At 39.4% G+C, this 25,855-nt stretch overlaps 1 protein-coding gene across 1 annotated transcript in view; it reads left to right on the top strand.

Annotated features, from left to right (window-relative positions):
* Nucleotides 1-18,579: 18,579 nt before the first annotated feature.
* Nucleotides 18,580-25,855, top strand: part of ADGRG6 (adhesion G protein-coupled receptor G6) — a gene marked incomplete at its 3' end in the record, with an annotated part of 103,078 nt that continues 95,802 nt past the window's right edge. Inside the window, exon 1 of the mRNA XM_080342692.1 lies at nucleotides 18,580-18,680. Coding sequence (XP_080198818.1) covers nucleotides 18,581-18,680 — 100 coding nt within the window. The 5' untranslated portion in view covers nucleotide 18,580. The remainder of the gene's footprint in view (nucleotides 18,681-25,855) is intronic.

Below are 25,855 nucleotides of genomic sequence, written 5' to 3' on the forward strand. Positions count from 1 at the left end.
TAGAGGGATATTTTGCTATAATCTCAATAAAAAGAACACTCCATAAAAGGGATATTTCTTGGCTCTTAATATTGGCAAATTCAATAAAAAGGGAAGTAGTTATATATTATGTCAAAAAGGAAATCCCAATGATAATCCTCAGGCTGTTTCCAAACAACCATGAAATGGATGCTGACAGGACATGGAATTCTCCATTGTGCATTCTGACATTTAACCTGAAACCTTTTCTAGAAGAATTGTCCATGGGTTCTTGTACCATTGACTGTTTTCCTATACCATACCTTCCCATGTCTTGGTTTTTGTCACTGTTAGTTAAGACTATGTAAAACAGGCTGATTTCTCATGAATATACTCGTAATCTGTTAAAGGTTTGAGAACAAGGAATTCAGTCTGTTCTCCTGTTTCTTTCCCCTTGACCTTTTTTGGATGGGGAATAACTAGAGCTAAAAAACAAAGGATAGAAAGTCTCATCTCTTCCAGGAATTAAGCATTCTGAAATTCCCCATTTCTTTTTCTGTGTTTATCTGGCAAAGCCCCAGATTCTGTCACCAGTATTTACCCTGTGCAGCTCCTTAGTCACAACTTAATCCAAAGCCTGTTGAAGTCGGTGGGAATCTTTCCCTTGACCTCAGGGGGAATCAGCTCTGCTTGTGTAGGCAGAGCAGTTTCAAATTATTTCCACTGCTGATTACAGTATAAGAACTGGTTGAAATCAGTAACCTGTCCTGAAATCCAACACTGCAGCTAAGTTGATGACATCTTAAGTTACTATTATACTTTTTCAGTTGTGCTTTAAGAAGCTTAAGTAGTATCAGCTGCCAGAAAAAACAGAAGATAAATGACTTTTTTCTTCTCTACTGAGAGCAAAGAAATTAAGGACTGTACAGCTTCTGAAGACCATATCATTAATAACCATCACTGGAGATATCATAATGATTCCTTTTGTCTTTTGAAATGTTTACGTCAATAATGCAAGGTATTTTAGTAATCATAACTCAGGAAAAAAGGCTTAGGTTTTGTCTGGAGATTGGTTTTAATGGTAGAGGAATTTCTGATGCAAGTCAAAGGGACAAAATTTGGAGAGCAGTTTAACAGACATTCAGCAGGAATTTAGGGTGTTTGGACCTTTCTGAATCTGAATTGGTTATTTATGGAAATTCTACAAAAAGTCAGATTTAAATCCTACTGACTATTGAACCAAGCAGCATTGGTAGCCATTTCAGGAAGACTAGAGCAAATTCAGCTCCATTTTCCTCATTAATGTAATGGATGTCTGCATTCAAGTTCATTAAAAAAAAACAAACAAACAAAAAAACCAACCAACAATAACAACAACAAAACCACAAAAAACAGGGGATGGGAAATAGAGGAAGAATGTAATGTTTGTAAATTCAAGTTTTTTAAGGATTTATATTTTTCATCCTTGTAATATTTAGTATAGTGAGCATTATCTCTATACACACATTCTCACATAATGTGTGATACCTGAAAACCGTGCTCTGAAAAGTGCAAATTGTTAAAATGTTTACAAAAATATTTGTTTGCAGTGTATGAACTCCAAGTTTCTGCATCATCCTTTCCACACCCATTTCCTTTTGATCTAATAATTTTAATTTTTATAAACTTAGTGTTTATTTAATATTTTTTTCAAGTTTTCCAATTTAATGTGTTGTTTTCTTTCTGTACCTCCTTCTACCTTCTTTCATTCTTTCCTCTTTTCGCTACCATGACTCCTCTTGCCATTTTTCCACTCCGTAGCAGTATTTCCATTTCTCTTCTCTCCATTATGTGGTCTTGTCTCCACCTCTTCAGCATCTCTTTGACTTATCCATCCAGCCTTCTTCCACCAGTCCATCTTCACTTCTACCCTTTTCTCAGCGTCTTCCTTCTGAAATTTCCACCTGCTGAGATTTCCTGTATCTTCTTAATCACCCTACAGATGCCTGTCTTATGCCACCTCACACATTAACCCCTCTTCCTCAGTAGTTCTTAGGGATTTGCACTCCTTTGTTTACATAGCCTTGTTTGCTAAGATGATGTGCGAAATTCCAGGGCAGGGTGGATCCAGTTGCCTATTACTGAGGAAGGAGAAGGTGGAGGGGAGTGCTGCCTGCCTGGGGGTGCAGGAAGATGACTAGTCTGTGGACACAGTACGCATGAGGCAATAAGGGCGAAGAGGAGATGGTGAGGAAGCATGTTTCGCAAGAAGAGAGAAAGGGCAGTACCCACAGGAACACCCACTCTGAATATTTAAATGCAGTCTTTTATAGTAGGATCGTTTAATGACAGACAAAATAACTCTACGAATACATTAATATTTCCAGCATACTACTTTAAATGCCCTAAGGCAGTCATTTGAAAGTGAGGCTCTAGTGCTGCAGACTACTTTTTCATAGGAGTAGTTTGGGGTAAGATATTGCTGCCTCCCCAAGTCATCAGCAACAGGTCTTGTCCATGAGCTGAATGGTATATAGCTACCGTAAGAGAGAGGTCGCCTCTAACCACGGTTCCTTTCACTTCTCTGCCTGAGACTTTACATATAGATCCCAAGACAGATGTTTAAAGTTATGACATCATGATGGTAAAACCGAGTCATTGAGAACTGGACTCCAATGACTTAAGACATAAAAGAACCTGTATATGAGATCATTGCTTTAGGGACATATTATGCTGCTGAGTCATTAACTGTAACTGGTCCACCAAATACCTCTAGTTTGATAAATTGCTGACAATATTAATGTTGTGAAATTTATAAGCAGCACTAACATTCAACTATCTGAATTTACTTTTTTTATTTGAAAAAATAAATAAGTATGTTCAGGATAGATTAGACAAACATTAGCTGCAGGAAGACGTTTCAACATCATAATGAAAATGGCGAACTTCAAAAGCATTACTGTATTTTTTAAATTAATCTTTGTGGATTATCAAAAATGATCATTAAACTAAGTTCAGATCTTTTCTTACAAGGGATTTATGTGGAATTTGTTCTTTAACCCTCTGCATTCTTTTGATTGCCTTTCCTAATGAAAATAGCAAAATGAGAACATTAAATGGGAATGATAGTCAAACATCTTTAAACTTCAGGAATCTTGAATATTTAAGCTTGTATCTGTATTTACATTATTTCCAATGGTTTTCCTCTGTCACCATTTTTTGCAATAGACTCCAGAGATTAAGAGTGTATCTAAGTAGTAATTAGTATTGATAATGATAAGAGCAGATTTTGCTTATTTCTTTTGCCTTAGAAGCACAATAATCCTAACATAAGATATAACAGAGCATGTAAGTAGTCGCAGCTCTCCTGATTAGCTAGACCTTAAGGCTGAAATATGAAACAAGCCACGAGAACACAAGAACAGCCACAATTCCTGTGCACTGTGGGGTCTGTGTCCTCTCCTCCTGTGTCCTGATGTATGGGCAAAGCTTGCTCCTCACTTCAGTAAGTAACAGGTGATTTCTTATCACTGGCTGGAACTTGCTGTGGGTGAGCTATGGGCTCTTCGCTGGGGATATTATGCTTCCGGCTATATCTGCACTTAAATTCCTCCTGGCACCCCGATTCCTGGCAGGCGGGGGTACAGTCTGCAGGATTATTTTATATATCCGCATATAATGTAATGTTTAGGGAAGTAAAATAAACAGTCTCCAGGTCCTAGAAAAAGAGTACAGGAGACACCTCTACTGAAGGTAGGACTGGTCCATATTTCTAAGACAAAAAATGGAAAATAGTGCTTAAAAAGTGTGAAAAAGTCAGAGGTGGTTTTTTCCTTACCTTTTTCTTTTTCTTTTTTTTTTTAAGGAAGAGGTTTTGACTGACTTTGTTCTGTAATACAGTTTGTTCTTTTATGATGTTTTGAAAATGTTAATACAATGCAGGGAAATGACTGAATATATCTAGGTAATAAAAGCTTGGAAATCATGGTTTGGGTTTTTTTCCACAAACGTATATTAATCTCACTATTTTTCAAAATACATGCAAAATACAGATTTTTAATACTTCAAAAGATATGTAATAATTTTTCATTTTAAGTAGGTCTTAATTTAGAGTTAGGTTGAATAACATTGAAAAAAGAATCTCTAATTAAAACTGTTTTATCATCAAATATTTCTAAGGGAGGGAGGTGAGGGGAGAAGGGGTGAGGAAAGTAGGGGAAGCAAGGCAGGAAGGAAAGAAGGGGGAAAGAAGGGTAGGAAAAATTTTATAATAGTAAGAATGAAACACCAAAGTTTCACACAGGGCTAAATGGAAAATGTTTTCTTTTCTCCTTGCATAGTTTTCTGTGACTTGTTAAGCCCTGATTTCAAGTTAGAGAAGTAGACATTCCTTGTTTCTTTCCCCTCTCCCACAAAATTTTCCAGGTCTTATTTATTCATCATGAAGAAATACAACCTCAACTGTTTTTCTTAGGCACTCTCTCTTAAGTTAAGGAAAAAAACATAGATGTAAACAGCCAACACATGCCCCATAGAAGTAACACTAAAAGATAAGTGAATTCAACTCCTGAGGCTACATTTTGGGATGTTTTACTATGTCTTAATCTAAAAAAATGAAGAAAATACATAAACTTTCACAAAGGATGTGAAAGATTTTTTAAAAATTGGGCTATAAGTTATAAACACATCCTACAAGTATAGTCTTAATTATCCCTCACTAAAGGGGAAATTCATGGGACTGCACATTCATGTTGCAGTAGAAGTAGGTGCAGTCTCACTTCTATTATGAGAGTCACAACAATATTTTAAAAGAAATAAAATAAAATAAATTGAAAACATACGCATCTAACTCAGCTTTCACAACAAGTATGTGCAGATGGTGGACTAGGTCTTCTATTACAATTCTGAATTAAAGTGGTCTATAAAACTTTGGTGTCTTTCCATGCTGCTGACTTCCTTCCCCTGTTCTGTAGCGAATCTGTGGAAAGTCACTGCTGATACCTCTCCTCATCCTTTGCAATCCTATCATAAAGAGGTATGCCTGTTCTAGTATCAGTCACTTAATGGGGCTGTGACTTTGCTTTACAGGGTTTTTTGCTGCAGATTTTTTCTTTTAATTATTTTCTGCCTGTGAAAGGAAAAGAGAAGAACCAAAGAAGTAGCCAGGAGGTCTTCATAGGTGTGGATTCCTAAATCATCTTCTGGCAAAGTCCAGGTTGGGGTGAGGCAAATACACATTAATCTAGTGATTCTGAACTCGCTTTGGCTCATCTGGTGGTATTCCTTTGAGTAAATAAATTATAACCTGTTTCAGATAAACTGTTTTCACTCACAGCTTTTTCTTCTTTAGTTGCAGATCTTAACAAGGATGTTGTATCAGTGTCAGGTCAAGTTGGAGTAAAATCGGAGGTTCTTGAGTTAGGTGATCTAGTTTTAAGAGGAGCTCAGTGAACTAGACGTATATATTGGTATACAACCTTCCATTTCTCACCCTTGAGGGACCCTCAGGGTCCCAGCTTTTTTCACTGCTGGGAATCTATACATATTCCCACAAGAAGCAGGATTATTTGGAGAACTGGAGATGCTTCTTCCCTGTGCACAATACCTGCAACTAGTGAGAAAGGGGGAACAGATATTGGAAAGGAGTTGAAGATAGACAAAAACTAGTTAAAGGAAGCTATGAAAATCTTGTTGCTGCCACTGCCACTGAGATTTTAAATGGAAAAAATCATTATTAGCTTCTGTATTTCCACTTCCCTGTTAGTTTTTACCATGAGAAAGCCTGACCTCAAGAGGAATACATCTTAAAAATATAGAAGTGTTATAAATATAGAACAGAAATCATAAGGGAAAAAAATACTAAGTGTCCATCTTAGAACTCTTAGGGTATGTGAGCACTTATCTATAATTTTGCTCTTAATCTGTCAGTACTCTATTTGGAAAATAAGGCTAAATCCACGTATTCACTCAGGGATGCTATGTTATCAAGCATTCAGATATTATGTTGAGAGTAATTTAAAACGTCCTTTGTAAAGCTGAGGTTTTGGATTTTTTTTCAGATCACACCCTTAATGAAAAGCACCTTTTTATTTCAGTTAACTGTTCTTGTACTGGCTGGGCTCTGGTAGTCGGAAGCATGACTTTAACCATTACTCTAAATTCACACCAGAGCCTGTCCTATTTACTTCATCTTTTAAAGCATTCCTAATTTGCTTCAGGGAGCTTAAGGCTGACAGACTAAGTGTTACATGTATCCCTCCATTATGTGCTTCAGACTCAAGAAACTGCCATGTTTCTCGCTCATCTCGTGGAACAGATAGTATACGCTTGTGTAATTTATAATAATGCATATGCACAGGAGATGGAATTTAAGTTATAAAGGCAGGTAAAATTGTAATGTAGTTTTGAACCAAAATTGTTCTTGTTTGTATAATTTATTGAAAAGTGGAAATGCAAGAACTTCTTCTCATACCTTCAAAACAATACTTTAGAGCACTGGCCTAAAACACTGCTGTGTACCTCCCGTAGTTTCAGCCTGAATACAGGGAAAAGTTTTAGAAGGGCCATTGATAGCAAGTTGATCTCGAACACAGCACTATCTCATTGTTTTCTTTCATTCTCTTAGAAGTCAGAAAGGGTTTATACATCTGTACGTTTACTGCTTTCACACTACAACTGCAGCTCTGCCCTTTGAATGGTTTTTTAATGTTCCACTTAGCATCTGATTTCCATTCTTCAGAAGTATATTATTTTTTTATGACATGGGAAAAAGCTAACTGATTATGATTGATGTGCAATTAGTTTTGTTTCTATGTAATTCTGTGATTTTGTTAGCACTTGTGTGGTTTTTACAAAGAATGATGAATGAACTTCATAATGTTCACTTTTGTTTTGGTTCTGATAAGCATCCAAATATTTGGATGCTTGCTCAAAACTTATCCAAAGTTTCCTAAGCCCTTGAGTCTGCAAAACTAGTCTGAACACTTAGACAGAGAAGGGCTTTCCTCATGAGGTTTCCAGTTGTTCCACTAGTGGAACCTGATGGAAATACCATGAGGTCAGCTTTTCTTCCAGTTGTTCCAAACCTTTAACATCTGGACAGAAAACGGAAGTGAGAAATCCTGCCCAGAAGTTGTAATATAGGAAAAGTTGAGTTCTAAAAATAGGTGAAGAACGACTGGTTTTTTAACTCTGCAAACTGGTTACTCCATGACTGAAAAAAATCAAGAATCCAAAATTAGAGATGAATCAGCTTAATTGGTACCAGAAACTATAACCTCCTCAAGTAAAACCTTTTCCTCCTTAGAATCTGATTATTTGCTGAGAGACCTATTCAGAGCAAAATTCAAATTTGGTGACATTTTAGAAGCTTTTAGGGTTGGGATTCATTCTCATTTCTGTCAAGTATTTATTTGTGCATGAAAGGATAGTACACAGATGCTGGTTGGAAAAGGTTATCTCTTTCTTTACAAAAAATATCTTTGTTTCCTCACAGTATTAATACTTTGGAGGAGACCCTAGATAGAAGTGTTACCTTCTTTAAATAACTTGAATTTCAGTGCTCGTCTTTCAAGAAGACAGGCAAGTTCAGCTGTTGTTGATCTTAGCATTGAAATTACTTGCAGCCAGAGAGACACATTTTTAGGGAAAATAACTGGACAGCTTAATGCTTTCTACCCTGATGACTGGTATCTAATAAGTTCAAAGTATACTTTACAGAAGTAAATTATCTTTTTGATGAAACCCCTATTTTCTCTATCCGTGATCTTCTGTTCACTGTGCTGCTTTGCCTGTGGAATGCCTAGTTCTCCCTTCATAGCCTCTGATTCAACAGGCTCTTGCTAACCAGGTTTATCATATTGTTCAAATACGAGTCACCAGTTCAGATCAGGCTGCTGCTAATTGTTCATTGATGATCTCAACATCATCCTACAGGTTCTTTATAGAAATAGAGTGCACCACCATGTAACATGAGCATTGCTCCCAAGTTCGTTGATCTGAAGCTGGGAGAAAGTCCTGAGGTTCCTCTTCCCCTTAAGAAAAATGAAAGTTCAGGAAGCCTTTACAAGTGGGCAAGAAAAGAAAACAAGCATCCTCCCACAGATCAGAAATATGTGTGAGAACACCATTGGAAGCATGCCCCAGCAGGCTACAGTTTAGGACTCCCAGAGTGCTTGATCAAGAGTAAGGAGTTGAAATGAATTAACAAAAAAACCCAATAAAAACAAACAACCTCAGCCCACCCTCCCATCTTCTCCCTGCCCCTGTTTACTAGCTTTAGTCAATACTGTTCTTCCTTGTCTCCCAAGTCCCTGGAAGCCCGTGCTTGCTTGGTACTTGGTCAGGCATAGAAACTGCTTCCCATCTCCCTTTACCTGCTGGATCAGCAGCCTCCAAGAAACATCCACTCACCCAGCGTTCAGCCATCCCTGCCCAGCTCATATATGAAACCATTGCATTAAGGATCACAGCAAAAACTGACTTGCTCCCTCTTCAGTCTCTTAGTAATGGGAACCAGCCCTGTCTGGATGTGATCTCCAATGTGAAGGGAAAACACCTCCCTGGAAACAAGAACTGAACAAAGAAAAAGACCTGATTGTTCCTGTTATCTCATCATCTACAGCTGAAACAGAAAGGTAAGGCTCTTAATCTCTCAAATAAGGGAAAATGAGGAAAGAGGAGCTGTTTAGAGACCTTCTGGCAGGCTCAGTAGAAAAGCCAGGAAGTTAGGGCTGATTGTCCTTTAGACTGTGAAAGGTGGCTTCTGCTGTGACCCAGCAAGGGGTAAACAAGACTGATGGGGGCTGGGAAATCTGGAAGCTGATTAAGTAGTTCAGACAGATAGAAGACTCTTAAAAAGGAAGAGCTGCAGGACTGTGAAGATCACTTCATGTAATAGCATAGTGAAGCAGAGTCTTTGTCTGCTATATCTCAACAGTCTGAAGTAATAACTGAATTAAAAGCCTTGGGAGCAGCAGTTCAAATCAAATCTGCTCCTTCACCATTTAGATCAATGCCCAGGCTTTGATCCTCAAAACCAGCTTCTGGGAGCTCACCTTTGAACTCTTAGACTCAGCTGGGGGTACCTATCATGTTTTCTCCAAGACAGGAGAATGACCAGGCAGAAAGCCAGGAATGGTTGTAAAGTGCAAAGCCTTTTTCCCCCTCCTCCCTTGGACTTGATGAGAATGCATATGATCTTGGATTTTCTTCATAAGTTTATAGCATTGCACTATTTATTTTAAGCTTCCTTTTTATTGTTGTGTGTTAAAGTGTTTCTTGTTTTACACTATTACAGGCCATAAAGTTTCAGTATTTGCATTTCTTTGGAAAGTAAACACCGATTTTCCTAAATATAAATGATATAATAAGGAGAAAAGTTTCAAAACAGAAGTTCTGAGAAAAATCATGTTTCTCAAAGGTTAGAATGAAGTATCCAGATATAAAATATGATATTTCATATTACTATTTTATGAAACATTCTTTAACATTTTTATAAAATATTTTCAGAGGTCCATGCAATGTTGCACAAAACATAAGCAAACCACCGTAAGAATTAAGTTTAAAAAAATATATGAACAAAGTCATAAAAATCAGAGCCTACAAAATTCATACAAAATATTTCACTGATCATCTCAGAATATTAATGAAAAATTCTGGAATGTTTATAGAATTATTTCAACAATGATAGCAACCTGATCTAGTTTAAGGTGTCCCTGCTCATTGCAGGGGGATTTGACTACATGACCTTTGAAAGTCCCTCCCAAGCCAGAACTGTTCTGTGGTTCCGTGGTTCTGTTTTAATGATGTTAGGCCAAATAACTGATCCCAAAAATGCCTTCTTCAGAAAAGTATCCCCTCTTCAACTGTCTGCTCCATACCAAGTTGTTTGACAGTGGATTAAAGGCAGATGTGGCACAGTGAGCTGCTGCCAGATGATGATGGGCATTTTCTTGTGAGCAGTTAGGCTGTTCTTTGCTGCCCTGCAGCTCTGAGGCAGTCTGCAGCAACATGCTACTTTATCATCCAGAAAATCTGCACTGCACATTATCCTTGCTGGACAGCATAGGCATTTCTCACCAGGCAGTGTTCGGTTTGGGGATCCAGAAGCAGCAGTGCTCCTACTGTGAAGGGGAAAGCACACTGAAGTCTGAGAAAGTATATGACAGCAAATTCAGAACAGGAGAATTAACCAAGAAATAGTTCAACAAAAGCATGACAGAAGAAAGTTCCCATTATTTCTTCTCATTTTTTCTTGGTTTTTTTTTGTTTGGTTTGTTTGTTTGTTTGGTTTTTGTGGTGGTGGTGGGTTTTTTGTTGCTGTTGTGTTGTGGGGCTTTTTTTGTTTGTTTTGGTTTTCGTGCTTGACTCACAGGTTCTGGAGTTGCAGTCACTTCTAATGCCTTCCAAGTACGGAAGTAAGATGTAAATTTCCAACATAGCCAGTAGATACACACTACACTCATATTGCTAATCTCTGCATGAGCAGCAGATTGACTTCTTCCAGATGCTCTTGATTTACTGTGTAAATCACATACACAGTGGATGCAATATGCTCAGGAGATACAGAGCTTAATCTTCAATTGATCTGCACATGTACAGCGAGTCCAGTGTATTCTAGATGCACAAACTTTGCCGTGCATGTGAGGTAAATGCAATTTGTGTGTGTACAATAAACCCTGGTGGCAAGAACTTGCAGGTTTATTGCCCAAGCACAAACTGACTGTATGTAATAGAGTAAGTCTTATGTGCATTGATACATTGGACTCATCACAAATGCAATATAAACTTGATTTACATAGACTTTATCCAGTTGACTACAAGTCTTGGAGGAAAGTTGGCACGTACACCCCCCCCGTCCATCCCATGATCCCCTAGGGGGATTCCCCGTGTGATAGCAGGGTGGGAAGCAGTGCAAAACCTACTCAGAACACAGGGTACAAAGTCATTCGTACTGCCTTCCAGTGGAAGTTGGACATGCAGATTTGGCTGACCCAGTCCCAACAGTTTCTGCACCTGCGTTTAGTACCAGGAGGTTACAATGGAAACAAGCCTAATGCTTATTGAGTTTAAAGGCCGATAGTAAACATTGACCAGAACGAGTGAATATTAATGTTCAATATAAAGTTCATGAAACATTTAGCGATGTCTTTATGGTTTGTTTGTGGGGGTTTTTTTTAATAGAAACTCAATTTGCTTCTAACAGCCATTGCATGCTGATCACTTCATTGAATGATTCACTATGCCAAGTCTTCTCTTCCCCATCCTTCCAAATCCTGCCAGCTCAGATCCATGGAGAAAAATTTTGTAAAAATTTTGGACTTCTTTTGTGACTTTGTGTTTCTCTGTGTTTTCCTTTATATCATTTCAGTGTTTTCCTACCTAGCTGTACTTCAGTGCCATATTCACCACAGATTTTTATTGAACAAAGCAACTTAAGAACATTAGCAAATGGTGCAAACTACCTTCCTCCAACAATGCTACCCAGGAGTGAGGTGTAGGCCAGCACTGTACATGCGAGCAGCACACAGCCTTGTATGCTTCTGAAAATGGGTCAGAGATGCGTCACCTCCGCTTACCTATCTTCTATCCCAAGCATAGTGCATTGTGTGCATCAGAGAAAAATGGCACAACTGAAGTGCCTTCGGGTCTGTGTCATCAACTCTGTGACACAGTGGCATGGTTTGTTTCCCATAGGCATGCAGGCAGCCCCATGTGTCCTCATCTCTGCCATGCAGTGTGTGGGGTGGGTGGAGTGTATTTGCCCCCAGGGAACCTGCTGCCACTGGGATGCTGTGTGGTGCTGCATGCCCAGGGTACTGTCCCTGGTATGGGATCTCCTCAGAGATGACCTCTATCATTTGGGGGTGACTTTGGGCCTGTGGCTACTGTATCCTGGCGGGTGTAAGTGTGTTTGGGGACTGTGCACCCCTGGGCTAGCCCCTAACCGGTGGGCGGGGGCGCTGGGTGGCCGTGACTGTGTGAAAGGCGACGTGTGGTGCCTCCTGGGCAGTGCCTCTCCTGGGGGTCGCAGGTAGCAGGGTCCCAGTGGCAACTCCTCACCCCGGCGCGGCGACTCAGTCCCCTGGAGCGGGTCCCCGGGGGAGAGCGCGGGGCCCGCCCGTGGCGGCGGTTCGGCGGGTCCCGTCCTGCCTCCCCGCGCTGCGGGTGGGGCGGCCCAGCCCGCGTGGCCCCGCCGGAGCCTCCACCTGAGCCCCGGGGGACACGGGCGGGAAGGCCCCTGCCTTCGGCACGGGAGGCTCCCCTCGGCACCGAGGTTTCCCCGGCTTGTGCCGAGAGCGGCGAGTCCCGGCGCGGGGGCGCATCGTGGCGGCAGTGGAGGAGGAGCAGATCGGCGCGGTCCCGGTCGCCGCGGGCGGTGTGTGCGGGGGCGGGCGTGGAAGAGAGGTGAGCGAGCAGCGATGAGCTTTGCGAGGAGCGGGCCAGAGTGAGCTGCAGTGGGACAGAATGGTTGCTGAGACCCGCAGACACAGCATCCCGTAATGTCACCATGTAAGTCTCCGGACTCTGGGGCGAGGGCTGCGACTTGCTGTCCGCGGCGCTCGGGAAGCGCGAATAACCCTCGCGGGCGCCTTCGTCGAGCAAGAAACCGGGACCAGATAGGCAGGGCTTTTTCTCCCACCACCCACTTTCCCCCCACCCGCCCCGTAGCAGGTGATGAGTAATGTCAGGTTTGAGCCGTGCAGATAGGTAGGGCTGAAGGAATGGGGAAACGAGAAAGTTTCACGTTGGGAGCTCAGAGGGCAGGGCAGACAGGGCTCTGCCCTCTTCGGGCTCCTGGTCCGCCGGCGGGTGCCCTGCAGGGTCCCGGGCGGCCGCTGCCTTTCTCAGAGCACTGTAATCCCGTCTTTCGGACTGCTCTGGTGAGTTTTCCTGTGCTTGGAGGCAAGTAGCGAAACCCTCGGCTCCACCCGCTGCGGGCGCCGGTGTCCCGGCACTCGCCTGGCCTCTCGGCTCGGGGCCGTGGTCGCTCACGTCGAGGAGCCCCATCTACCACAGGCACCGTTCCCAGCCCTCCAGGTGCGGTGCCAGCACAAATAGGGGCAAAAAGGAGAAGAAGGGCTGGGCGGGCTCCGTAAAACCTTCCCGGTCCCACCGCCCCTCCCTGCAGGGCACGGTGGAGAGGAGGCAGCGCGGGGCTCCGCCGCCGTCGGGGGGCGAGGGGTGGGCGGGTCAGTGGCTCTCCTGCTTGTCACCCTCTCGTCCGTACGCCGCCTGGCCCCGGCCGGGCCACTGTCGTGGCCTCTGGGCGCCTTCACCGATATGTTTTGCCTTTGCTGACGGGCTCCCACAGAAGGTAAGGCGAGGGACTAAGGGCTGGGTTTAGGCGTTTCAGCGGTGCGCTCCCAGCCTGTGGCTGGACCTGAAGGGAATCAGTGTGAGGGGAAAAGGGTAGGGTTTTCTACCAGTGCACGGTGAAGTTAAGGCAGAAATGAGAAGTAGCTCCTGAAGACCTAGTTTTGCAGTGCTAGGGAGTTGCAAACAGCCGGCAGTTTAGTTGCCTGAAACTGGGAAAAGTTCACTTCGAAAGGAAAGCCAAGGGAGTGAAGCTGATCTGATAGAGCTGGAGCTGTTTGAATTAAAAGCCAATGTCTTATTTTTTTTCATCTCTTTTGATGAGTGTGAGGGTGTTTTCAAGTTTGACTGTAAGAATAATTAGGAACAAGTAATGCTTAACAGAATGAAAGTTTTAAGTGGCTTTGTGTAATTAAACTTTCAAGACATTCGTGTACTACAGTTTCAAGCAAGCGTTTCAAAATTAAAGTCAACTCTTCTGTTAAACTGTAGGAAGTAAAGTGTGAGTTGTAATCGCCTTTCACTTGTTGTAGTCCCACTTAAGAGTGAGTAAGCTTAAAATATTTTTGTTTGCAACCTATATGAGAAAAAAATTGTGAAATTGATGTTATCTTTCTTTTAATTTTAAAGCGTCAGCAACATTTTTCCTTAATAGCTTTAGACATGTCAAAGACCAAAGACAGTCTTGTCAGTCTGCCTGGGGCACAATTCACATCCTACTCCAGGGAACTTTGCCGAATCTTTGAACAAAGAAGATGGTGCATTGAAATACATATTGCGTGTTTTGAGACTATACAGTATATAAATTAAATGCTCCAGGATTATTCACATTTTGTGTATATTTTCTTGAAGAGCTGTATACTCCCTAAAAGGTGATGTCGGGTTAGGTCACTGTTAGCATCTAGAGTAAATTGTTTAGTAGTTAGATGTAGCAAAACTCCCATTAATTTCATCCTGAACTATGTCGAGTTACCATCCATTTATGGTTTATATAAATTACATGTCTATTTTGCTCTTCTGGGATGAATTGTGAATAAGCTCGTTGTCTCCCTATATTATAGGAAATGAGAGTTGCTGTGGACTCTATTGAACTGGCAGCTAGAGTGCATAGCTGCTCATGTCATCAGTGTCTACAGTGGAATGATGATGGTCCATAGAAAAATTAATAGCTCTTCTATAAGAATCTATAGAAGGGCACTTTCTAAATTTTCTACATTTTTTGTGAAAAAAATAAACAACAACAACATCAAATTAAGAGGGGTTGCTGTTGTGAGACTACATCCAACTGTAATGGATCTGTTCCTACCATAGGTATACTAATAGTTCCCAAATATATTGGGTAAAGTGTTTTGGTTTGTGTTTGACAATCTGCAATGATTTCTTCAGGGCTGCTAGCATGTTACCAGCTGGCAACACATCAGGGCTCCTTCATTTAAATTGAAACAAAACAGAGAATAAACCCACTAGGAACCATCTTCAGCAATTTTAAGGTACTTGGGGTTAAAGACTGAAATAATCTGCATATATTCTGAGATCTTTGTAATGGAGTGCTTTGCTTACTTAAACTCTTGGTGTGTTTTAGTATGTTGCTGTGCTGATATCCATTCTCTGTTCTATTTATGAACATTAAATGACAGAATAAATCTTTTAAGTACTATTTAAAATAGGAACACAAGACCAAAGGAGTCTCTTGGGCTGTGAAGTCAGTGCTGTTGTAGCATGGGACCATATCATCCTTTGATAAGCTATAAACTAGCCCAGAACTCTTTCATAATTTTTCTGTTGAATTATTTATATGCTTCTTGGATTCAGTTCTAGATGTTAATTAACACTAATAATCAGGAAAATGAACCTTAAAATAAATATACACATAGTGTGTCTTAACAGGTGAATATCTGCAACTAAGGGTGTTGTGATTTCTGGTGTGTTGTGGGGCTTTGTTGGTTGGTTGGCTTTTTTTTTTTGGGGGGGGGAGGGCAGGGAGGGAGAGGCAAGGCGGGGGCAGTATTAGTATAGTATAGTACAGTCTATTAGTAATTAGTATAGTATAGTATAGTATACTATATACTATACTATACTATAGTATGCCTGGGAAGTATTTACTAGTTGCTCTGGCCCCTTTCCATAATTGTTTGCCAACTGGGATATCACATTATTAAAGTATCAGGGATGTATTTTGGTATGGAAGAAGCCTTTTTGTTGGCAAAGTGTTAGCTAACTTCTATCTTCGACAACTTCTTGTGTGACCATGGCTTGTACATACAGCACAGCGTTAAGGCTGCGAGCAGTCAGGTTTCTGAATTTTGGCTTTTTGTCAATGCAAGATCTCAAGAACATGTAAATAACTGATTTCCTCACTCATTTATAGTACTTGGCTAGAGGTCATGCTTTGTAACATAGTTCTTCAAAAGTCCTCTCCAACAGAAACAGATCTGACTTGTGATGCCTGCGTTAGTGGAGTATTCTGGTAGTGTGCTGCTACTGTGGTCATTCTTGTTTGAGTTTGATAAACCTTTCTTTCTCGTTAACTGAGATGGTGTGGTGTAAAGAAAATGGTAGAGAATGTAAGTGGAGGACACAGGTTCACCGTTTTTTACATATTTGTTTGTTTATTTTGGTGGAGAGTTGTATATTTTTTATAGCAATTGTATAGTTATCCAGCCTTTTTCTCTGGGGAAAAATTTATAGTTGCTCCCTTTCTCCTTGCTGTTTGCACTTATTTATGCTCTGCTCTGTTGCTGATTATCCATGTTTCTTGACTTGCACTTTTTACGAGAGTGAGGATAAGGAAACAGACTGTAAACTAACACTGTGGAGTCCTGGCTTTTAAGCGTTACCACAGCGCAAGTAAACATTTACAAATAGAAAATGGCCAAATTAAATAGCGCTCTCAGACTAATGCAGCACCTCAGATTCTTTAAGAAAGGCATTAAAGGCATGTTGACTGGGTAGAGTCATGCCAGACTTAGACAGCAGAAACTTGTCATGTTATTTTTCCTTGAGTATCTCAAAAGTTGTCTTTCTTCCTCCAGCTATTCAATGAGTAAAAACTTCAGCTGAGTTCACAGAGACAGCAAAACTGAAAATTGCTGTAATGCACAGAAAATGTATCAATACAATGAAAACCAACACAGCTTTCTTCTGAATTAATAATTGTTTGTGACTGTTTCCTAGTCTGATAACTTTACTGTGCTTGCTCAAAACAAACAAAAACCAGTAATGCAACCCATTCTATAAGCTAGCATTGGTAGATCATACAACAGCCTTGCATTTATCTCATCTGTAGATGCAAGCCTTTTCATCTGTAAAAACAGCAATATTCTTATATATCTCTGGTATACCATACTGTTATCCTCAAAATTTCCATTTCAGCACTCAGTAAGTATATATGAGTGTACTATGCTGTATGTGTGTCCATGTGCATGTAACTGCTATCATGTTTTAAAAGAACTTCTGTTCAGTTTTCTAAATGAATATGAAGGGCATTGTGGATTTATGAATTATATACATTGAACAGTAACTGCTCCCAAACCTCAGCATTCTGTTGTCTGAAATTTTAATAAGGATTTTTGAGTCATTAGGTTGAAGGACAATAATTCTATTGTTTGATAATCTGGCTATTTTTGTGTCTGGCTTCATCAAAGAGATTCTTCTATTTTGGAGCTCAGTGTTTTCTGTGCTTGTCTTCAACACTTGTTAAGTTTGACTTTACAATATCTTGGAAAAATAAATCAGCCTCAAATTCCTAATTTGATTCAACTACCCATAAAGAGTGGGAGTCTTTTTTGTAATCAGACACTTGTGCTATGTAACACTGAACCAAAGGGAAACCTGACTGATGGCAGTAGCCTATTGAAGTGCTATTTACCTGAGCCCATTGGCATCTGGCCCAGGAGAGTGGTTTGATGAGTTACTTCTTTTGAAACTGAAACATTAGTTGTTCCTTTACAATGATTTATCTTGCTGCATTAAGTTTGGCCTGTCTACATTACAGAACTCCACTTTGGGAAGAAACAGAAGCTGATACTGGGAAAGGATTTACATTTGCCCACAAGTTTCACTGGCAGGGCCACAGCAATGTCTGTGGAGCAGAAGGAAGACTAGTTTTCCAAGTTTAATAAATTAAATTTCTTGCCACTGAGTATGAACTTTGCGCTTTCTTTCACTTACCTCTCTCACATTTCCATCCTGATAAATCACAGCAGTGGCCATTCTAAATATGGGGGGTTGTTTGTTTGTTTGTTTGGGTTTGTGTTGGTTTTTTTTTTCCTTCTCCCATCTGTTTAATATGCACTAACCTGGAAGACATTTGTGTTCATCAGTGTTTCTTCATGTCTGTTCATTTGTGGTTCTTCACATACTGCTGCTGGGAATAGAATTGTGAAATATTTTAGGGATTCTGCTAGAGATTTTTCTCCCAGTATAATAGTCTCTTACTGAACAGAAGCCAGTTAACCTTGCCAGATAGCAGGAAAAGAAGTTGGTCAAAATAATGTGTGTTGTTTCATTACTTGTTGCTTGCTTTTGCTTGTTGCTAACTTGTTGAATAAAATGAGGCAGGAATGTAATTGAGCACCATTCATTTTGGATACATATTTATAAGTCTTCCTTGCTTCCTTTTCTATCTAGTATGGGGGCATTTTATTTTAGCCATTAAATTTAATGTATGCTTCAGTGCAAAAGAAATCTTAACTTCAAGCTATAACTAATAAAGATTTTTATACAATTGCATTTGTTTTGTTAAATAATAAAGGTGTTCCTGACTTCACTGGCAGCACAGATGAACCCCTAGATTTTGGTAATGAAAGTTCCAGGATTTTCATTAAAGTTGTCAGCAGAAAATATTGTAGCTACCAAAATACTAGCACTGAAACATACAGAAAGGCTGGTTAAGGGCCAAGGCAAGTTGTCCAATCCCATCTTTATATAGTTAAGAACAAATATATATGTATTATACACGTATTTTTAAACACCATAAATGTATCCGTATATGTAAATAGGTAAATTAAAAGTTGGCAATCTCAGAAAAAGTACACTTTAACTATTTCAAGCCCTGTATGAGCTACTCTTACTGAAATACCACCCACGCTTATCTGCTTAAAAGCCCAGCGCTGACCAGTCTTGCACTTTGGTGTCTGCTATGGACCAGACAACATTATTTCTGACCTTTTTAAGCAAGTGTAGAGGCTTTTGTCTCTGTTAAGCAACACTACAGCCATCCATAATTTTCAAGTGCTACTTTATTTACTGCTAGTTACTAGTTCGACAGTATTTTGCATTTTCTTGGATATTTGTAAAGCTCTCTGAACTTTTTTTTCCCCCCAGGATGTCTCATGTAAGTGAAATGTGGTGCTATCACTGGAAATGGAAGCTGCAGCACTGTCTCTGCTTGTTTACCGCGTATATTATGTGCATGCAGCAAGCAGGTAAGTCAGCAAATTATCTCAAATAAATGGTCTAGGAGCCAAAGTCTTGATGGCTAAGGATTGAATATGCTTACATTTGATTGAATTATATACAACATAGTATTTTGATGAAAGTGATGTGTTACAATTATTAGTTGTAATTTAATACATTGTGTCATATATTCTGCAACTGCCAAATTTTCTGTTTGGTTTTGTGGTTTTGTGTGTGTTTAATAATTTTGCTGTTATTCTTTTGGTTTGGTTTTGTGCCACCTTTTTTTTTTTTTCACTTTGTACTTTGAATTATTTATTTTGCTTTTCCTTTGCTTTTACCTTGTTAACACCTACCTGTGTTTTGAATTTCTTCTGGTTGTTGAATACTGCGAGTAATCACGTTGCTCTTCCATTTTTGTATTGTTCGTGTGTGTGGATGATGTGTTCAGTAACTTTCCACTCTAGTTCAAAGCTGTAAAATAACGCTAGTGTGGTTATTATTTTTACGCTATTTTATGATCAAATAATAGAAATGTTCCTCAACAAGCTATATGTACCTGAGAACACACTGTAAAGAACAATCCATTTAAACTTATCTTCTTAGTCTGTAGTAACACTTGAGCACAGAATAATATAACACATTCTGTGTTCTTTAAACATATGAATGAGAGATTTCATTTATTAAATGTTTTTTCCTAACCACTAGAGTGCAAAATGTTTTAGGAGCTCCAGCTGCTTTACTGGAAAAAAATCTCTGGAGTTTATTCTGGAGCATATGAAAATTTTGGAGCAGCTTGAAGAATTCAGCTAATTCCATATCAGATGGCTGGTTTTACTGTTACAGACTTGCCATTGGAAAAAAATAATGGTTTATATATAGAAAGAGTTTCTAGCTTCTTTGATATATTTTTTTTCTCCAAACAAAACATGCAGTGTGTTTTGGTTTTTTAGACCTGCACTTTTTATTTAGAGAATAAACAATGCAATAGCTGCACAGTAGCAGTTTCCAGCTTCATGTGTTTTCCATTTCCGTTGAATTATGTAGCCAGAAATGTACTTAACACCCGAATCTCACCGGTGACTCTGTTGAGTGATGGCTTTTGTGTCCCTGGGCCATATATGATCCTGGGCCATGCAGCTGCCATCCTCAGCATAAAGTAAATCAGCAAATACTACTCTAATTTACAGGTGCTGTGGGCTGTTACCTGGTGAATAAAACATTAAGACCCATAGACCATTAGTCTTTGATAATTCTTCTTGATAAAAGTTTATTTATTGAAAGTGCAGGTGACACAGCAAGAGTAGGTCCCCTGAGCCAGAAGGTCCGAGCCAGTGTGCTGTGAGGACAGAGAAAGCCAAATACAAGCTCATCTGTGCATTGAGCTAATCGCAGCACACCATTGCTACCTGTGCTGGCCCCAAACAAGCAGATGGGTCAAAAGCCCTATGCTGAACTCCAACATACACATCTACAAAATCATACATGCCCCTGCCTAGCTACTTCATCAATAAAGTAGTTGGTGCCACTGGATAGGTAAAAATAGCCAAAGTGTTCTGGTTAATTTGGTCTCCTCTATTCTAGTTACTGTTTGTGCTCCTTTCTCAGGCACTGGTTTAGCACGTAGGAGACTCAGAACCAAGTCTCTGATGGAAATCATAGCAGGACCGGAATCTGAGTCCTAAGTGTGTGCTGCTGGGGGCTTTTTTGTTTTGATGGAAAAAGATCTGAAGTCTTTAAAACTTTCAGTAAATGGAAAATGCATTTCCTTATCTGCCTAAATGATGAGTAGATAAATAAGGCACACTGGCAACACCCAGGTTCAACAGACAAATGTTTGCTGTTCAGAAGCCAAAGAGATCATACGTAGTCTGCTGTCAATACTTGACTGAAATGGAGACATTTACCTTTACAGCAACGTATCATTTGGCGGTACTTGCTTTATGTTGATGTGAAAGGCTAGGTTATACTGCAAAATGGAGTCTTTGCATTTGTTCTTTTTAATAGCACAAGGCAGACAAGGTGGAAAACACTGCTGTTTCTGCATTTTTTGTATGTGTGTGTGTTTTTAAAGGGTATTGGTCACTTTGGCTGCAGATTCTTATGGTATCCATAATCTCCCTGGCAGCTTAAGCTTTACTCAAGTTAGAGTAGAAATATCATAAAACTAACAATCATCCAGCTTCACCACTGAGCTGTAAGCTTAGAAAGCTATTGGGGTTTATTAAGCTTTGCCTAGAGGAGGTTACATACAAGCAAGGGATTAAGATCATCAAGTACAGGTTTTATGGATTATTTAAGGCGCTATTCATAAGGATAAAAATATCAGTCATGCTGTGACATGGGAAAAATGCAAAAATAATAATTTTACAGTTTAACTTGAGAAAAACTACAGGACTTGGCCTGCTTTTGGAAACAAAGCACAGAAGAAGGACTATACAGCAGAAAACTTACAACAGGGTCAGGATAGTCTGTGAAAAGGATGTTTAGCCACAATTTGATCTGTAAGGTACTGACAAGCAGGTGTGGCAGTGGACTGTGATCCCAAAATATAGGTCTGATACCTCAGAGGAACCAGTGGAGGGACTCTGTAAAATAGAAAGACAGAGAGAAATGTCAAAAATAAAAAAAGAAATTTTAAAAATACAGTATGTACTTCAGTTAAAAACTCAGCAGCCTGAACTGTTTTGGTGTACTGGTTTCAGGCTTTGGGGTGAGACATGGGGTGAAGTTACAGAATAGCTCAGTGAGCAGCTTGACAGGTTTCCATTCCTGTCTGGAGTAGACAACCCTGATGGCCTTGAGTGAGTAATTTAGCTGTGCCTTAGTTTCCCTTCCTGTAGTGATGATGATATGTCTTGCCTGTCTTGTAAATAGCTGGTCTGTCTTACATTGAAAGGACTGTATAGAAGCCAAGATGTTAGAATGGTTGTGTTTTAAACAGCATTTGTTAAATCTAGTTTTATCTGAGATTCAGACATTCCTAACTTCTTGTTTGTATGTACATTTTGTTGGTTTCAGAGTCCAAAAGAGAACAGAAAGACTGAGCAGAGTCCTGGAAAACATAAGTAATGAGGGCAGACAGAAAGAACTAAGATTTTTCTGGTCTAGAGTAGGCAGAAGGGGGAATGCATAATAATGTAGAGTATTTAAACAGAGAGCTGCAGTGGGAAGGAATAGACTGATCTTTATAGAGAGTCGAAAGGGCAAAAAGAATGGGTTTAAATTACAGCAAGATAAATGAAGGGAGGAAATCTCATCAAAAAGTATAGATAGCAATTGAATAGATTGCCAAGGAATACTGGGTAATCTCAGTCTTTGAAAATGTATAGTAATATATGGCAGAAGTGGTTTAAAAATATAGCCCTCTTTCCTTGGGGCTGAGTAATAGATTAGATTATTTCCAAAGTTCCCTAATTTTTATAGGGCTTTCTAAATCTTTGCTCTATAGAATCTATTTTTGTTCAAAATCTGGGAGATAAGGAGGTTCATTGGAAATGGTATTTCTCAAAATATGGTGGTGCTTTTCTTGTGCCTACAAAATGATTTGTCCTGTTACAGTGGCCTCCTTTTTATTTGAAATAAGAAAGCAGCAGTTCAGTATCAAAAGTAAAAATCAGTTACTTCCGGTGTGTGTAACCTCACAAAACATGTTCATTTTAATGTTCCCTTGCTTTTTTGTGTTTCTGCTCTCATAGTACAACATTTAAACATAAGGGGTTTTGCTATCTCTTGGTTTTGACTGTGGTCTATGTTGTAACTCAGGAGCAGAACTGGACTTTTTTTTTATGATCTTAAAAGCAGATTCCAATTTGCATAACTTACTTTCCAGTCTAGTTTTCAAGTGTCTTGTCAGTGCTGGACTTCCAGGGTTTTGAACACTTGCACAGTGGAGATTGCAATAGCAATAGCTGGTTTAAGTACCATGCAAGCCTATTTAGTTTTATCCAGGATGTGAAAAGTATTTCTTTGAATAAATCCATGAATGCCTCTTAAATTTTTATTACACTATTTCAGCATTTTACCCCATACTTCTATTATCACAGAATTACTATGGCTGTAGTTAATGCCAAAGTGAGCTTTTGTACTTGTGTTCACCCACCAGTGCAGTGTGTTAGTGTCTCTAATCACGTTTCTGTGTCCTCAAAGGGCTTTAATCAATCTCCAGGAGTAAGTTTCAATTCTATTACAGTCTTTGAATTTTTTTTTTTTTTAATTTTTGTTTTTGTGGTGGTTCAAAGCAAAAATTTGTGCCATTTTTAATTGATCAAGAGAGATTTGAGGAAAAAAAGAATAAATCTGAAAGCCAGTGCTTCACCCACATGGCTCATAACGGTCTCCAATATAGGATCATCTCTGTCCATCGTGTTCCTTAATAGGGCCTGTGTGGATAAAGGAGGCATTTAAGTCCTCCCTTGTTTATAAGAGAGCTTCACAATGACCCTGCAGGCCCAGGAGCTTCATGAGGGATGGGAAGGGAGTGTGGTGGGAAGTGTTACTGTTGCCACCCACACTAACAGCAAGAGTCGGTCACATTGCTGTCTGTGAACATGGATTGGGTTTTATCTTGCACAGCCCATGTCAGGAAATGTCTGTTTTCACCATAGACCTGAAACTGCCCACCCCAGACATGGGCCAAAGATCCTATCGCTGAGTGAATGATGAACTGGTTGTCAGCACATTCCCTTATCTTCCTCTCTTACCATGTGCACAGCAAGAACCACAGTGCCAAGATGTTAACCCAGTCATTGGACTCAATCCTCACGTACCACAGGGAGGTGTGGGATGATTTTATAATATTATTACTGGCAATTTCTGAAATGTGTCCCATGGCATCCCTGGGAAGGGGACAGGCCTGCATATGTTGATGCTGAACAGGGTGAATGTCACTGAGAGTGGTGTCCCTGACTCAGGCATGGAAATTCATGTTTCTGAACATTATGGAAAAACTCAGAAAACCTGGAAAGTTTGAGAACAGCATTCAGTCTGGTGGTCTCTTTCCTTAAGCAGGCATGCGTAGGTCATGTGTAACTGAGAGATTGGTCAGGAGGAATCTGGATATTTAATGAATAGCTCCAAAGTATTTTTATTCTTTCCCTTTTCTCTGTCAGTCTTCTTTTATATATTATTGTAGCCAAAGCAAAACAAATCAAAAGCAATTCTTTATGTTCTGTTTAATATCTAAATTTCTGCTGTCCTGAGGCATGTGTTTAGAATTTCTGTTCGTATAAATCTTGTGGAGAAAAAGTTACTAGTTGGCTTTCTTGTATTCCCCTTAGTTGACAGTTCGTTAATATAAAAGTAAATCACTGTTGGAATAAATTTCACAGGAAGCTGCCTCTCATTACCTCTGTTTACTTTTTTAGATATAATTTTTTGATGGTGCTGATAATTCTTTTCCTTAAAGAGTTTGGACCTTCTTGCATTAACCATAACAATATTGCCTTAAAAGCACAGTGATTTTTTTTTTTTAACCCTTCTCTAATATGTACCTGTAACCTATGAAAATGGACAATACAAGTATCAAGCTCAGTGCTATATCCCCCAACAATCCTAAAATGACCAGTTGTGGCCAACTGGACTGTGCTTTACAAAAGGCTGCCTCTGATAGAGGTCATTATGTAAAGAAACTAGTTCTCTATGGTATTTGTCTGTTGCTGTCAATAAAGTGAATGAACATTTTAGAACCAAATGTGTTTCTGTTTCTTTAAAAGACTTCAGTCTTTTTTCTCTTGTGGATTAGTAATGCAAGAAATATTGCATCATGAAGTGAAGGTCTTAACTGGAAATAGAACAGTTTTCCAAATAAAAGTTCCGTACCTATAAGTTTAGCAATCTTGTGACAAGCATTTTACTATGTATTACAATGAATACAGAATAATTAAAATGGTTGATTTCATATACCAGTGGATGTTTTGGATGTGATTACCACTGTAAAGTCAGCATTTGCCAACTAACAAGAAGTGCTGATCTTGCAGATTTTGGATGTATATTGTTATGTCCATGATAATTTTGCTAGAATATTGGATTTATTTGCTTAATGAGATTGCTTAAGTGATTTGCGTAAGATGTAACATGTAAATGTTCAATAGATCAAGGCCTCATTTATCACTGTAATAACTGAAATGTTAACCTTTGCATTTTTATTATAACCGTAGCACCGAGATGTCCAAGACCTATTACCCCATGTATTATGTATGGACAATATTAAAATGAACAAAAACTTACATGACTTTTATTTTACAAGGACTTGAAAAAATGAAATTACGGAATTTTAGTTACAGTAAGGTACTAAGAAATAAGGAAATCCTTCCAGAAAATCACATTCCGTGTTCAGATTATGTCTAGCAATACCTTTGATTAAATAGTTCATCCATACTGTTTCAGAATTTCTTCCAGTCATCATGGAAGAGAAAAATTTCTCTCACATTAGAGGAAAAGAAAATATTTCAGCTCTAGACTGTGAACATTTTCTACAGAGTTAACTAAAATATTAATGTAATAATGATACGTTACATCAGAGAAGTACATCCCTTACTGCCCCTCATTGAACCAAAACTACTACTCCCAGCTTAAATATGATAATACAGGCAATATCATATCAAGGGAAAGCAGGGCTTCCAGAAACAGCTCTTGTTTTGTCTGGGTTTAGTGCTCACTGGTCTGCTCAGTTCCTGTAAATGACAGACTAAGCTCTGACTCTTGCTACGGTACAGGAAAATTAAGTGCATAATTCAGAGTTCTGCTTATGTGGTCAGACCTCCCAGTATCATTCACACTAATTCATTTAATTTTTCTTTCTTGAAGAATCAAGTCACTCTAAACTCCTTTCCAGTAATAAATTTTTGGTACCACTATGAATTTGTACTCCTTTTTTTTCCTCAGCTCTCATGTTGTAGTTTTTACCCTATTGTTTGTGATACTGGGACGACAGCAGCTTAAGCAGGATCTTGACTGTTTTCAATTTGTTAGTTGGAAACTATTTTGCTAATTGTCCTTGAGATTTCAGCCCCCAGACATGTTCACCAATTCCCCTTGTGTGAATTTCCCCTTCTGTAATTTCTGAACAACTTTTCAGTTATTTACTGGTTTGTCCAAATATCCACATAGCAAGCAGTCCCTTTTGACAAGAGAGGCCACCACAGTGGTAGCTCATATTGCTTAACACTCCAAAACTACAAGTATATCAATTAAGATGAGAGAT

The sequence above is a fragment of the Nesoenas mayeri genome (assembly GCF_963082525.1).
Source record: "Nesoenas mayeri genome assembly, chromosome: 3".
Lineage (NCBI taxonomy): Eukaryota > Metazoa > Chordata > Aves > Columbiformes > Columbidae > Nesoenas > Nesoenas mayeri.